The 12,823-nt window shown below is 39.7% G+C and overlaps 1 protein-coding gene across 2 annotated transcripts in view; it reads left to right on the top strand.

The window, feature by feature from the left end:
- The window catches only part of PATJ (PATJ crumbs cell polarity complex component), a 416,500-nt gene that overhangs the window by 121,102 nt on the left and 282,575 nt on the right, over positions 1-12,823 (top strand). For both annotated transcript variants that reach the window (XM_058430929.1, XM_032137686.2), the window contains exons 19-20: positions 2,829-2,948; positions 5,505-5,900. In XM_058430929.1, coding sequence (XP_058286912.1) covers positions 2,829-2,948; positions 5,505-5,900 — 516 coding nt within the window. The remainder of the gene's footprint in view (positions 1-2,828; positions 2,949-5,504; positions 5,901-12,823) is intronic.

Here is a 12,823-nt window from a genome sequence, read left to right as displayed (position 1 = left end):
AAATTCAACATGAGATTTTGGCAGAGACAAATATACAAACTGTATCAATCATATATAAATAGATTCATATACAGCATACAGTATTTTTGCATGGGAGATCAAAAGGTGGTCTTCATGTATTACTTTTTTATTCTGGCCTGTGTATTACATCTATCAGACACTTTAAATATTTCCAAGTGGAATATAACACATAGCTAAGTAAGTTCTTGACCTTTTGTGTATTTGGTGTGGGTATTGCCGTGGTCAACAGATGATGCCATGAGGTGCTTGGTTTGTGTTTTGGATAAATTAAGGACGGGAAAACTATTAATGTTTTTATGGGACCGCATCTTCTTAATGTTTTGGGTTGTAGCAGGAACTTTGTCTAGATTTTCCCTGATGGTTATTTGCCAGGTTAGTGTGGCTGCATGGGGATATCCCAAGCTATTTGTGTCCTAGAGGACTTCAACAGCAGAGCCTTTACCTTCAAGCAGTTTTAGGAAGTCTCGGGCCATTTAACAAAACAAAACAAAACAAAAGCAGGAGTTGGAAGCAACTGAGTGTGGATCCTCATGCTATTTCTGGTGGAAGGACCTTGGAGCATTACTCTGAGAGTGTTTTGGAACGTAGTGATTGTGGGTGGAACTTCACCCAGGCCTCCCTCAGTGAGTCCAAGGCTGCCAAGAATACTTAGGAGTGGGAGGCCAATGAAGGGATTGAGAGAAAGGTCAATTTCAAGATTTTTTTTCTTTTTAACCACTAAATAAGCTTCCTTTAACATCTGGGGTCTTCTGGGAAAACTGCTCATGAGCTATAAATAGTGATTCCAGGAACCAGGCATGGATCTTCTCTGAGGTGTCTCTCTCTTTCTCTCTCCCCCTCCTTCTCTCTCTCTCTCATAGTAAAATTGATGGCCACTTATCTAACTAATTTTTTTTTTTTTTTTTTTTTGAGACGGAGTTTCACTCTTGTTACCCAGGCTGGAGTGCAAATGGCATGATCTCAGCTCACCACAACCTCTGCCTCCCGGGTTCAAGCGATTCTCCTGCCTCAGCCTCCCGAGTAGCTGAGCTTACAGGCATGCACCACCATGCCCGGCTAATTTTGTATTTTTAGTAGAGACAGTGTTTCTCCATGTTGGGCAGGTTGGTCTCGAACTGCTAACCTCAGGTGATCCACCCGCCTCGGCCTCCCAAAGTGCTGGGATTACAGGTGTGAGCCACCGCACCTGGCCTAGTTAATTAATGTTTACTAAACATTTACTCAATCCACAGTGCAAGTGGGGACAGAGAATGTGAATAAGCAGATCCCAAGTCAGGGTAGAGCAGAAAGACTGTGAATATATAATGGTGATGAGAACAAATTATTTGTATTAAGTCTTGTATTTATATAGCTATAGTATGTATACATCTATACACTTCATGTTATATATTTTCATCTTAACTCTTTTCCAAAAAGAGGCTTAAAAGCTAGGTGACAGGTTCATAAGTGCAGCCTCAAATATACCAGACCCCAAAAATGAATGAAATGACTTATTATTATTATTTAACATAAAAATAGAGACGGGGTCTCTCCATGTTGCCCACGCTGGTCTTGAACTCCTGGGCTAAAGTGATGCTTCTGCCTCAGCCTTCCAAAGTGCTGGAACTACAGATGTGAGGCACCATGTTCTGGCTGAAATGACTTTAAAAACTGCATTATATCTTCAGAACTAACGGAGCAGAACTGACAATAAAACTCTTGAGCCAGACATCTATGGGTTTTTGCTTAGTTGCGTGGTTTGCAAGGCTGCATGTCCCTGTACCAGTTATTCAACCTCATCAGCTTCCACTTCGCTCATCTGTAAGATGAGGATTGGCTGTATGTGGTGGCTCACACCTGTAGTCCCAGCACTTTGGGAGGCGGAGGCGGGCAGATCACCTGGGAGGTCAGGAGTTCAAGACCAGCCTGGCCAACATGGCGGAACCTTGTCTCTGCTAAAAATACAAAAACATTAGCCAGCAATCTGTTGCTCGCCTGTAGTCCCAGCTACTTTGGAGGCTGTGGCAGGAGAATTGCTTGAACCGGGGCAGTGGAAGTTGCAGTGAGCCAAGATTATACCACTGCACTCCAGTCTGGGTGACACAGCGAGATTCTCTGTCTCAATTAAAAAAAAAAAAAAAAGATGAGATTGCATGGCATGGTAATTGTGAACATAGGCTCTAGTACCAGACAGCCAGGGTCGAAATTTTGGGATGTGTAACGTTTGGCAAATTACTGTGTCCACTTTTGCCCACCAATAAAATAGGGCTAATAAGAGGACCCATGTCTTAGAGTATATATTAACATGTTAATTAATATATTAAATATATTTACAGTACTTAATTTTGTGCCAGGTACATAGTTATATATACAAGGTCTATTCCTGGGAAAGTGCTTTTTCTTTAAGAAATACTTTAAAAAGTTTGGGAAGCTCTGACCTGAATATGGAGTTCTTTTTAATTATTAAAGAAAGTTTGTTCTAATGAAGCAATTTGAATAAATTTTGTGTTGTGTATTTGTCTTAATGGAAAGATGAGAATCTGAAGAGTTTGAAACCAAGATATTTTCTTTCTTTTTTTTTTTTTACATGAATGAATCTTTTCTTTTTTCTTTCTTTCTTTTACTTTAAGTTCTGGGATACATGTGCAGAATGTGCAGGTTTGTTAAAGAGGTATACATGTGCCATGGTGATTTGCTGCACTTATCAACCCATCATCTAGATTTTAAGCCCCGTATGCATTAGGTATTTGTCCTAATGCTCTCCCTCCTCTTGCCCCCCACCCCACAATATTTTCTTATTTATAAATAAAAGTGGTTTATATTTTCAGGAAGATAATAAAGAAGAAGAAAGTTGTTATATTTTACATTCAAGCAGTAATGAAGACAAGACTGAATTTTCAGGAACAATTCATGATATAAATTCATCTTTAATACTCGAAGCACCCAAGGTATTTAATAAATTTATTTCCCATTTGAATGATTTGCTATGAGCTAAAATTTCTATGTAGAAAGAATACAAAAGAAAATAAGACAAAAGCTTGTCCTTATCATTTGGCTAAGTAGAAATAAATAAAGACATAAAGAGGACAAAAGCTTGTCCCCATCCCTGGCTAAATAGATATAAATGAACTAATCCTCCTTTCTCTCTCTCTCCTTTTTTGAGATGGGATCTCCCTCTGTCACCCAGGCTGGTGGGATCTGGGATCACTGTAACCTCTGCCTCCCGGGGTCAAGTGATCCACCCACCTCAGCCTCCTGAGTAGCTGGGACCACAGGCATGTGCTACCATGTCTAGCTAATTTTTTGTATTTTTGGTAGAGATGGGCTTTTATCACGTTGCCCAGGCTGGTCTTGAACCCCTGAGCTCAAGCAATCTACCTGCCCCAGCCTCCCAGAGTGCTGGCATTACAGGTGTGAGCCATTGCGCCTGGCCTCATTATATACATACATACATACATACATACATATATTTTGTTGTTGTTGTTTTGTTTTTTTGACAGACTCTCACTCTGTCACCCAAGTTGGAGTACAGTGGCATGATCTCGGCTCACTGCAACCTCTGCCTCCGAGGTTCAAGTGATTCTCCTGCTTCAGCCTCCCAAGTAGCTGGGACTACAGGCGTGCACCACCACGCCTGGCTAATTTTTGTATTTTTAGTAGAAGCAGGGTTTCGCCATGTTGGCCAGGCTGGTCTCAAACTCCTGACCTCAGGTGATCCGCCCACCTCGGCCTCCCAAAGTGCTGAGATTACAGACGTGAGCCACCACGCCCAGCCTATTTTTTAAAAACTAAATTCTTTCCTTCCATATCACATTGCTTCTCTAAATGATAAAGGCAAGATGTAAAGCATTTTCAAAGAACAAACATACACTAATGTATTCCTGAAATTTTGGATGATAGAACATATTGTTGAAAATAGACCTGCATTTAAAATGCTATAAAAATGGAACTACACAAAAAATATTCATATTGAATACTTTCTAAAGAAGGGTTATTTAGTCAAACCCTACCTTATGCTTTAATTTTAGAAAATGTATTTTGAAGCTTTCCTTTTTTATTCTTAAAAGGAATTATACTTTTGTTGCTCTTTGCAGTTAGAGTATGGTTTTGCTTTGCTTGATAACAACTGTCTAGTGATATTCTTTGCATAATATGTAGACAGTGTCTCAAGATGATATGTGTTTCTATAATGTCTATTATATTTTTTAGTGCCGACAGTTAGAAAATTTCATAACCATATGATGTGTTCAAATACATCCTCTAACCACATTAAAAAAAAAAAAAAAAGGCAGTGTTTGGTATACTGTTTTTTTTTTTTTTTTTTGAGACAGTATCTTGCTCTGTTGTCCAGGCTGGAGGACAGTGGTGTGATCATAGCTCACTGCAGCATCAGTCTCCTTGGCTCAAGCAATTCTTTGCCTCAGTCTCCCAAGTAGCTGGCACCACAGGCGCACGCCACCATGCCTGGCTAATTTTTTAATTTTTTTGTAGAGACGGGGTCTCACTATATTGCCCAGCCTGGTCTAGAACTCTTGTACTCAAGAGATCCTCCTGCCTTGGCCTCCCAAAGTGCTGGGATTACAGGCATGAGCCACCATGTCCAACCCTACTGTGTTAATTTAAAAGCTTCACTACAATGATGTTTAGCTGCAAGGAGAAGACAATAGAAAAGAACAGATTTATTCCAGGAATTTACACTTGGTAGTAAAGAATAGGACTTAAAATAGGAAAGATCTTTGATCTCTTAGAAAGAAGAGGACCTCATTATGCCCAGCACCCAGAGGTTCTCCAGAGATAGGTCATGGTCTGAGCAAATCTATATGCCAGGTTTTAGCCAGGACCCCACACAGTTTCTGCACATTTAGTTTCAGTGGTATGCACTAGCTGTTCTGATTAGTGAAATATAAATTAATTTTAAAAATACTGTATTCATTCCTTCATATTATGTATTTTCAACACAGATGAAAAATAAGATTTGTTATTTTTTATATTATAAAAGAGTTATACTCAAAGTAGAGACATACTCCCCATATCTTTATAGAGAATGTTTTCTGAACATTCAGATAGTTATAATTTCTTTTGAGTTATTTAAGCTTGAAAATCCTGACCTTTAAAGCCTTTGCTTTCTTAAATAATAGTTTGCAGTGTATGTACACTTATGTACTACTTTTTATGGGTTAAATATTTAGTGTAAGAGTTTAACAGCATTCCTATTTCTAGTGGAGAATTGTCAGGTGGTTAATGTATAATGAACGTTTTAGCAAAATCATTCACCTTGCCAAGGGCAGATTTCTGCCTCATAATTTACTATTTGTCCCTCTTCTGGGTTGAGGATTGTGTGGAGGTGGGCTTGTGTTTCTCCATGTTTGCTGTGAAGAGCTGTGCATGTTAGCTGTGCCTTGGCATATGCAGTCGCGCCAGCGTTTGAAGATTTTCCAATTTATCTGTATAGTGCAGCTTCAGGACAGGCATAACTTCACATTTTTTGCATCTTTTATTTATAGGGATTTAGAGATGAACCATATTTTAAAGAAGAACTTGTGGATGAACCATTTCTAGATCTGGGAAAGTCTTTCCATTCCCAACAAAAAGAGATAGAGCAAAGCAAGGAGGCCTGGGAGATGCATGAATTTCTGACTCCTAGATTGCAGGAAATGGATGAAGAAAGAGAAATGCTTGTTGATGAAGAATATGAGTTATATCAAGATCCCTCTCCATCCATGGAGTTGTATCCCTTGTCGCACATTCAAGAGGCCACTCCTGTGCCCTCTGTGAATGAACTTCACTTTGGTACACAGTGGTTGCATGATAATGAACCATCCGAGTCTCAAGAGGCAAGGACCGGGAGGACTGTCTATTCCCAGGAGTCACAGCCGTATGGCTATTGCCCTGAAAATGTGGTAAGAGATTAGAACAGATATTCCAGGCCTCCCCTTCTGTTCTCCTCGCCTGTCCCTGTCTCTAACTCATGTCACTTCAATGTTGTTTGTTTTTAAATGGGCCTTTCCGTAAGTCATCACTGTTTACCAGATGTGTCATCCAGTGTCTAGCTGTAAGTATAAGCTCGTCTTTTCTGTATTTCGCATCTTCTCATGGGGATCAATAAGCTGCAGTTGCCTTGCTGTTGTTTTAGGGTTTTTTTGCTTTGCTTTTTTAGTGATGTTTTTCCAATTTCTTATTTCAGAGAAGAGTTCTTTTAACATTTGTGATTTAAAAAAAAAATTCCCTAGGGAAACACAGCTGTATATTTTTCACATAGTCTATTTATCAGGCAAAATCGAGGCCAAGTTAGTACTTACATATTGTTGTTTATATCTTGGTCACCCACATTGTTCTCTATGTTATGTATGATGCTAAAAGCACTCAACTCTAGAAAATTATCTTTACACTTGAGATGCTATTTATTTACAACTTGGAGGGGAAGCATTGTTTTTATATATACATAAAATTTTCTTTTCCTTTTTTTTTTTTTTTTGATAAAGGGCCTCTCTCTCTCTGTCGCCCAGGCTGGAGTGCAGTGCAGTGGCACATTCATGGCTCATTGCAGCCTCGACCTCCCAGGCTCCATGGACCCTCTCACCTCGGCTTCTTGAGCTGCTGGGACCACAGGCATGCACCACCATGCCTGGCTAGTTTTTTTTTTTTTTTTAATTTTTTTGTAGAGATGGAGTTTTGCCATGTTGCCCAGGCTGGTCTCGAACTCCTGGGGTCAAGCATCTCCCATCTCCCATCTTGGCCTCCCGAAGTGCTGGGATTACAGGTAGGAGCCACTGTGCCCAGTGAAGAGCATTATATTTTAATAGATTTGCCTTTACTATTATATCACCAATAAACTTTATTTTTAATAAAATTATAGTCAAGCAGTCACTAATTGGAATCCTTAATTAAGGACTTTAAAAAATATTTTTGTTTTTTTATTTCCTGCCCCAAATTAACTTCTAGGCAAATGGAAACAGACTTAATGTATGGGGATGTTTTTAAAAAGACAGGTTAGTAATATGTTCAGATGCAGCGTGTTGCTTCCCTCTCTGAGGTTGGCACCTTTTCCTGTTGTGATGTGCAAAGTGTGGCTTCATGTGTTCTCTCAGTGGCAGATAGAGGGTGTTTCTGCCCTTGCCTCCCTTACACATTTCCTCACTTTGTCCCTCATGCAAATGCTGGTGGCTTCCTCTGTTGGGCAAGGTGCTGTGCTGGTTGTATTTATGTGACCCTGGAGGATTCACCATGATAGAGGGCCCTGGGCAGTGTACCAGAGAACAGATGTTTTTGGAATATGTGAATGATGCCTGGTTGCCTCTGGAAAGAGGTCACATGGAATCTGGTGTGCTCCACTGACGTTGGTACTTTCTATGTTTGCCAGTCCCTCTCATATCTGTCAGTGCTTAACGCCAAACAGCATACGTATTCAGTTATATGAAGCAAATGGGAAAGATTACTGAATATTCATAAAAATTCCCTTGTTCTGTTTTCTTCTATTAAAAGATAATTTTCTATGTACCCAAATAAAAGGCAACCTGAAATACCAGTTCATGTATAAACTTTGAAGGCTATAGATGAAATGGTCAAATGTATACTTACAATATTTACTTTATAAGTTTAGTTAAACATTCAATTTGAAAACCTGTGAGATGTTAAATTTTTTTGCCTATTCTCATATTTAATTATATAATTTTATTCGAATTCTTCAGTGCGTATTTAATGTCAGTATCTACATTATCACTAGAATCACTTTTTGATCGTTTAACACAGCTTTCCAGATATATCATCTTCATTTCTAGCTAGGTTGTTTGAGATACAGCAATTTTTGAATCTGTACTGTCACTCAAAATTTTATTCTTATCTCAAGTGTCGTTTGCGTAACGTTAAGTTAAAAAAAAAATCCCTCTTATAAGTTTGTGTTGATGCTCTTCACAATATAACTGTTACTGGAAAGAGGTCCTGGTCCAGATGTCAAGAGAGGGTTCTTGGACCTCACACAAGAAAAAATTTGAGCGAATCCATAGAGGAAAGTGAAAGCCAGTTTATTAGGAAAGTAAAAGAATAAAAGAATGGCTACTCCATAGATAGAGCAGTCCTGAGGGCTACTGGTTGCCCATCTTTATAGTTATTTTTTGATTATATGCTAAATAAGGGGTGGATTATTCATGCTTCCCCTTTTTAGACCATATAGGGTAACTTCCTGATGTTACTATGGCATTTGTAAACTGTCATGGCGCTGGTGGGAGTGTAGCAGTGAGGACGACCAGAGGTCACTCTCGTTGCCATCTTGGTTTTGGTGGGTTTTGGCCGGCTTATTTACTGCATCCTGTTTTATCAGCAAGGTCTTTATGACCTGTATCTTGTGCCAACATCCTGTCTCATCCTGTGACTTAGAATGCCTTAACCATCTGGAAATGCAGCCCAGTAGGTCTCAGCCTCATTTCACCCAGCGCTATTCAAGATGGAGTTGCTCTGGTTCAAGCACCTCTGACATAACCACTTACTCTATTGTTTGTTAAAGTGTTCTTCAAGAGGCTTGTTTAAAACAATAGTCAGTGCTTACAATTTGAAGAATGCATATTCTGATTACTAAATCTATGTTAAATTTCCTAGCTTCCCTCTTTTTATTTCTCATTACTGATTCAGCCATACTTGCTTGTTATTGCCATTTTCTTCCATAAAAAGAAAATTTTCTGTTTACCGAAATAAAGGCAACCTGAAATATCAGTTTATTTTAATGTATACACTTTTAAGGCTATAGATGAAACAGTCAAATGTATATTTATAATATTTACTCTGGAAGTTTACTTAAACATTCATATTTTAAAATCTGTAAAATTTTTTTTTTTTTTTTGCCAATTCTCACATAGGCTGTAAAGGTAACCTCTATAGGCTCCCCAAACCAGCATTGAGTAAGACTATTTCAGCCCGAATGTTTCTTGCCTAAACAGTATTTTATTTTCTTTATATAATTATATGTGCTTTCTTAAAGTATTGGCTCTTTTCTTCCTTCCACAATGATGAACACTTACACCCACTGATCAGGATGGGCTTGAATATTTGCCCCCATTGTATTGCTGATGGACCCTTGTGATAATTTATCTAATAATATTATCAAATATTATAAGCTCTGAGAAGATTTTAAAAACACATTCAAATCCCTTACAAATATGTAATTCCCAATACTCTTCTAGAGGGTGCCCTCCCAAAGGGTGAAGGAACATTATTATTTCTGTCTTGGTTGTAATATCCATTTGGGGCTATAGATGTCAGCTATATTTGTGGAGGGCAAATGGTACCTAACTACTTCAAACTTTATCTTTCTCTTCCACCCTCATACTTCATTTTAGCTGAAGAGTGAAAACACTAAAGGAATATAGATCTGGGTTTTTTTTAGTTATAGTAAAATACACACAACACACAATTTACCATTTTAATCATTTTTAGGTATATAGTTCAGTGGCATTAAGTACATGCACATTTTTGTGTAAACATGGCCACCATATCACTACAGATCTTCTTATCATCCCACACTGAAACTCTACTCATTAAACAATAATCTGATCTTTCTCCTCTCTCTCTATCCCCTGCCAACCAACCACTGTTTTATTTTCTATCTCTAAGAATTTGACTATACTAAAGCAACTGAAAAAAGTGGAATGGTACAATATTTTTCTTTTGTGTCTGGCTCTTTCACTTAGTATAATGTCTTTAAGATTCATGCATGTTGTAGAATATGTCAGAATTTCCTCACTTTTTGAAGTTGAATAGGCCGGGCACAGTGGCTCATGCCTGTAATCCTAGCACTTTGGGAGGCCAAGGTGGGTGGATCACTTGAGGTCAGAATTCAAGACCAGCCTGGCTAAGATGGTGAAACCCCATCTCTACTAAAAATAGAAAAATTAGCCAGGCATGGTGGCGCATGCCTGTGGTTCCAGCTACTCAGGAGGCTGAGCCAGGAGAATCGCTTCAAACTGGGAGGCAGAGGTTGCAGTGAACCGAGATTGTGCCACTGCACTCCAGCCTGGGCAACAGAGAGAGACTCTGTCTCAAAAATGAAAAGTTGAATAAAATATTTCCTTATAGATATATGTCTCAGAGAAAAAACTTCTCCTCTACCCTCTATTTCGTGCCTGGGAGAGTGCAAATTAAACTGACAGAAGGCATTAACAGGAGAATAAAGGTTTATTTATACACATATGAATGCAACAAAAGAAGCAGCAAGCTCACTAAGTGATTGAAGTTAGAGCTTACATATGTAACTTATGGGGAAAGGGAGGACAGAGAAAGCTTCTATGAGAAGAACAACTAGGTTTGTTTAGGAAAGACAAATGGGTTTTTAGGAGAACAAACGGAGATAACATTTTCGATGATGTTGATAATTTTTTTATGTTGATAATTTTTTAAATGCAGGGCCACTGATCCTTCTGTTTGCTTATTGCCATTCCTCAAGAGGGCATTTATAGTAGGCTTACTCTCAATCTTCCTGGGGGTCGACCCACCTCAAGAGGGAATGTTTGATAGCCTAATTTCCTAGAACTTGCTGCTTAGTCACATAAGGGAAGCTCTGAGAAGTCTTTTTTCTGCATCTGTTAAATCTAAAATATCTTTAGTTTATAATAATCTTCATACTGAAGCCGGATAGCCCCCCGACCCCTTTGTGGGACTTGCGACAGAGGTGCCCTGTTTACTCAGCCCACCGCTCTCCTCGAGGGAGGGAGTGTGTGAGCGAACAAGGTGGGAACTGGAGTACATGCATGCGGGAACCAGCTGACTGCTTTGGCGCTGGCAAGGGTAAACTCCACTCACTCAGACCTGCGGCGCTTACCCCTCATGGGAGGGGAGTGCTCAGGTGAGCAGGTGCAGGAGCCTGGGCAAGCGCTTTTGGGTACTGGCAGGAGCAAATTCTATGCAGGTCCAGCGGCAGCATCTAGGGGAGGTGCCTGCGACCCCCGAAGCCCCAAAGGGCGTGTTACAGTGATCTTTTAGCTCTGCCATCTGTGGACAGCTTAAGGGTTAACAGTTCAGTGGGCCCTCTGCCTTTTCACGTGAGGCGGCTGCCCTCTGCCAGTGAGGGCAAAGGGCCAGTGTGACAGCCTTTCGTATCCACTCTTGTGGCTCCTGAGCTCTTTCTGGTATCCAGGAAAAATGAGGCTGCACAAACGAATTGAAGGATGGTAAATGAGGGGATTTTATTGCCAATAAAGTGGCTCTCAGTGGGAAGGGGAGCTGCAAAGGAGATGGGGAGGTGGGTAGGTAATCTTCCCCAGAAGTCCAACCATCTCCGGCTGGATTCTTCTCCAAAGTTTCACCGTCAAGCTGTCCCTCTAAAGTCAAGCCGCTTCTCTCTAATGTCCAGCTGTAGTCCCTGACATCCAGCTGCTTCTTCTCTCTGCCAGCTGAGTCTAGGGTCTTTATAGGCACAGGATGGGGTGGGGTGAAGGCATAGGTGGTTTAGGAAAAGGTAACATTTGAGCAGGAAAACACGGATAGAAGTTCTCAGTTTGGGCCATGGTTTTAGGCTTGAGGGTGGGGTTTTGTCAGGGACCTGCCCTTAAATTTCTCTGCCTCCTGTCACTATCAATACCAACTCTGAGGTTCCTATAGGTCCCCACCATATATACCACATTTTGTTTTCCATTCATCTGTTGATGGATATTTAGGTTGTTTCTACCTTTGGCCATTGCAGATAATGCTGTTATGAACATTGGTATATAAATATCTGTTGAAATCCCGGCGTTCAGTTCTTTTTAGTATATACTCAGCAGTGGAATTGCTGGATCATATGCTAATTCTATATTTAATTTTTGGGGAGCTATACTGTTTTCTACAACAAGCAGCTGCACCAGTTTATATTTCCATTAGTGAAGCACAAGTTTTCAAATTTCTTCACAGGCTCTCCAACACTTGTTTGTTGGCTTTTTGTTTGCTTCTTAGGAGTATAAAGTGCTATCTTATGTTTTGTTTTGCATTACCCTAACAATTAGTGATATTGAGCATCCTTTCATATGCTTATTTGGCCATCGTTATGTATTCTTTAGAGAAATATCTGTTCAAGTCCTTTGTCCATTTTTTAAAGATTTGGTTTTTTTGTTTGTTTGTTTGTTTTTGCCTGAGGGTTATTTACCTAAGAATAATTCTATGTTCTTATTTTCTTCTCTTTTTAGAAAAAAAATCTTCTCTATTAAAAAAAAAACCCAGAAAAAAGAAATTTATGTTTATTTATTTTTTATTTTTTTGAGATAGAGTTTCGCTCTTGTTGCCCAAGCTGAACTGCAATGGTGCAATCTTGGCTCACCGCAACCTCTGCCATCTGGGTTCAAGCAATTCTCGTGCCTCAGCCTCCCAAGTGGGTGGGATTACAGGCATGTGCCACCATGCCTGGATAATTTTTGGTATATATCTATACACCAAATACCAAAATATATATATATAAATATATATATATACACATATATATATATTTATATATATATATATATTTTTTTTTTTGAGATAGAATCTCACTCTGTCACCCAAGCTGGAGTGCAGTGGTGTGATCTCGGCTCACTGCCACCTCCGTCTCCTGGGTTCAAGCAATTCTCCTACCTCAGCCTTCCGAGTAGCTGGTATTACAGGCGCCCACCACCACGCCCAGCTAATTTTTGCATTTTTTAGTAGAGATGGGGTTTCACCACATTGGCCAGGCTGGTCTTGAACTCCTGACCTCAAGTGATCCACCCACCTCTGCCTCCCAAAGTGCTGGGATTACAGGCTTGAGCCACTGCTCCCAGCCAGAAATTCATATTTATAAAGATCTCACTATCATACCCAACGTATTGAAATCCCAGATTTGGATATCAAT

Source organism: Hylobates moloch, unplaced genomic scaffold, assembly GCF_009828535.3.
Source record: "Hylobates moloch isolate HMO894 unplaced genomic scaffold, HMol_V3 SCAFFOLD_18, whole genome shotgun sequence".
In the NCBI taxonomy this organism is placed as follows: Eukaryota; Metazoa; Chordata; class Mammalia; order Primates; family Hylobatidae; genus Hylobates; species Hylobates moloch.
Note: the sequence above shows the minus strand (reverse complement) of the source record. Positions and strands in the feature narration are given on the sequence as shown.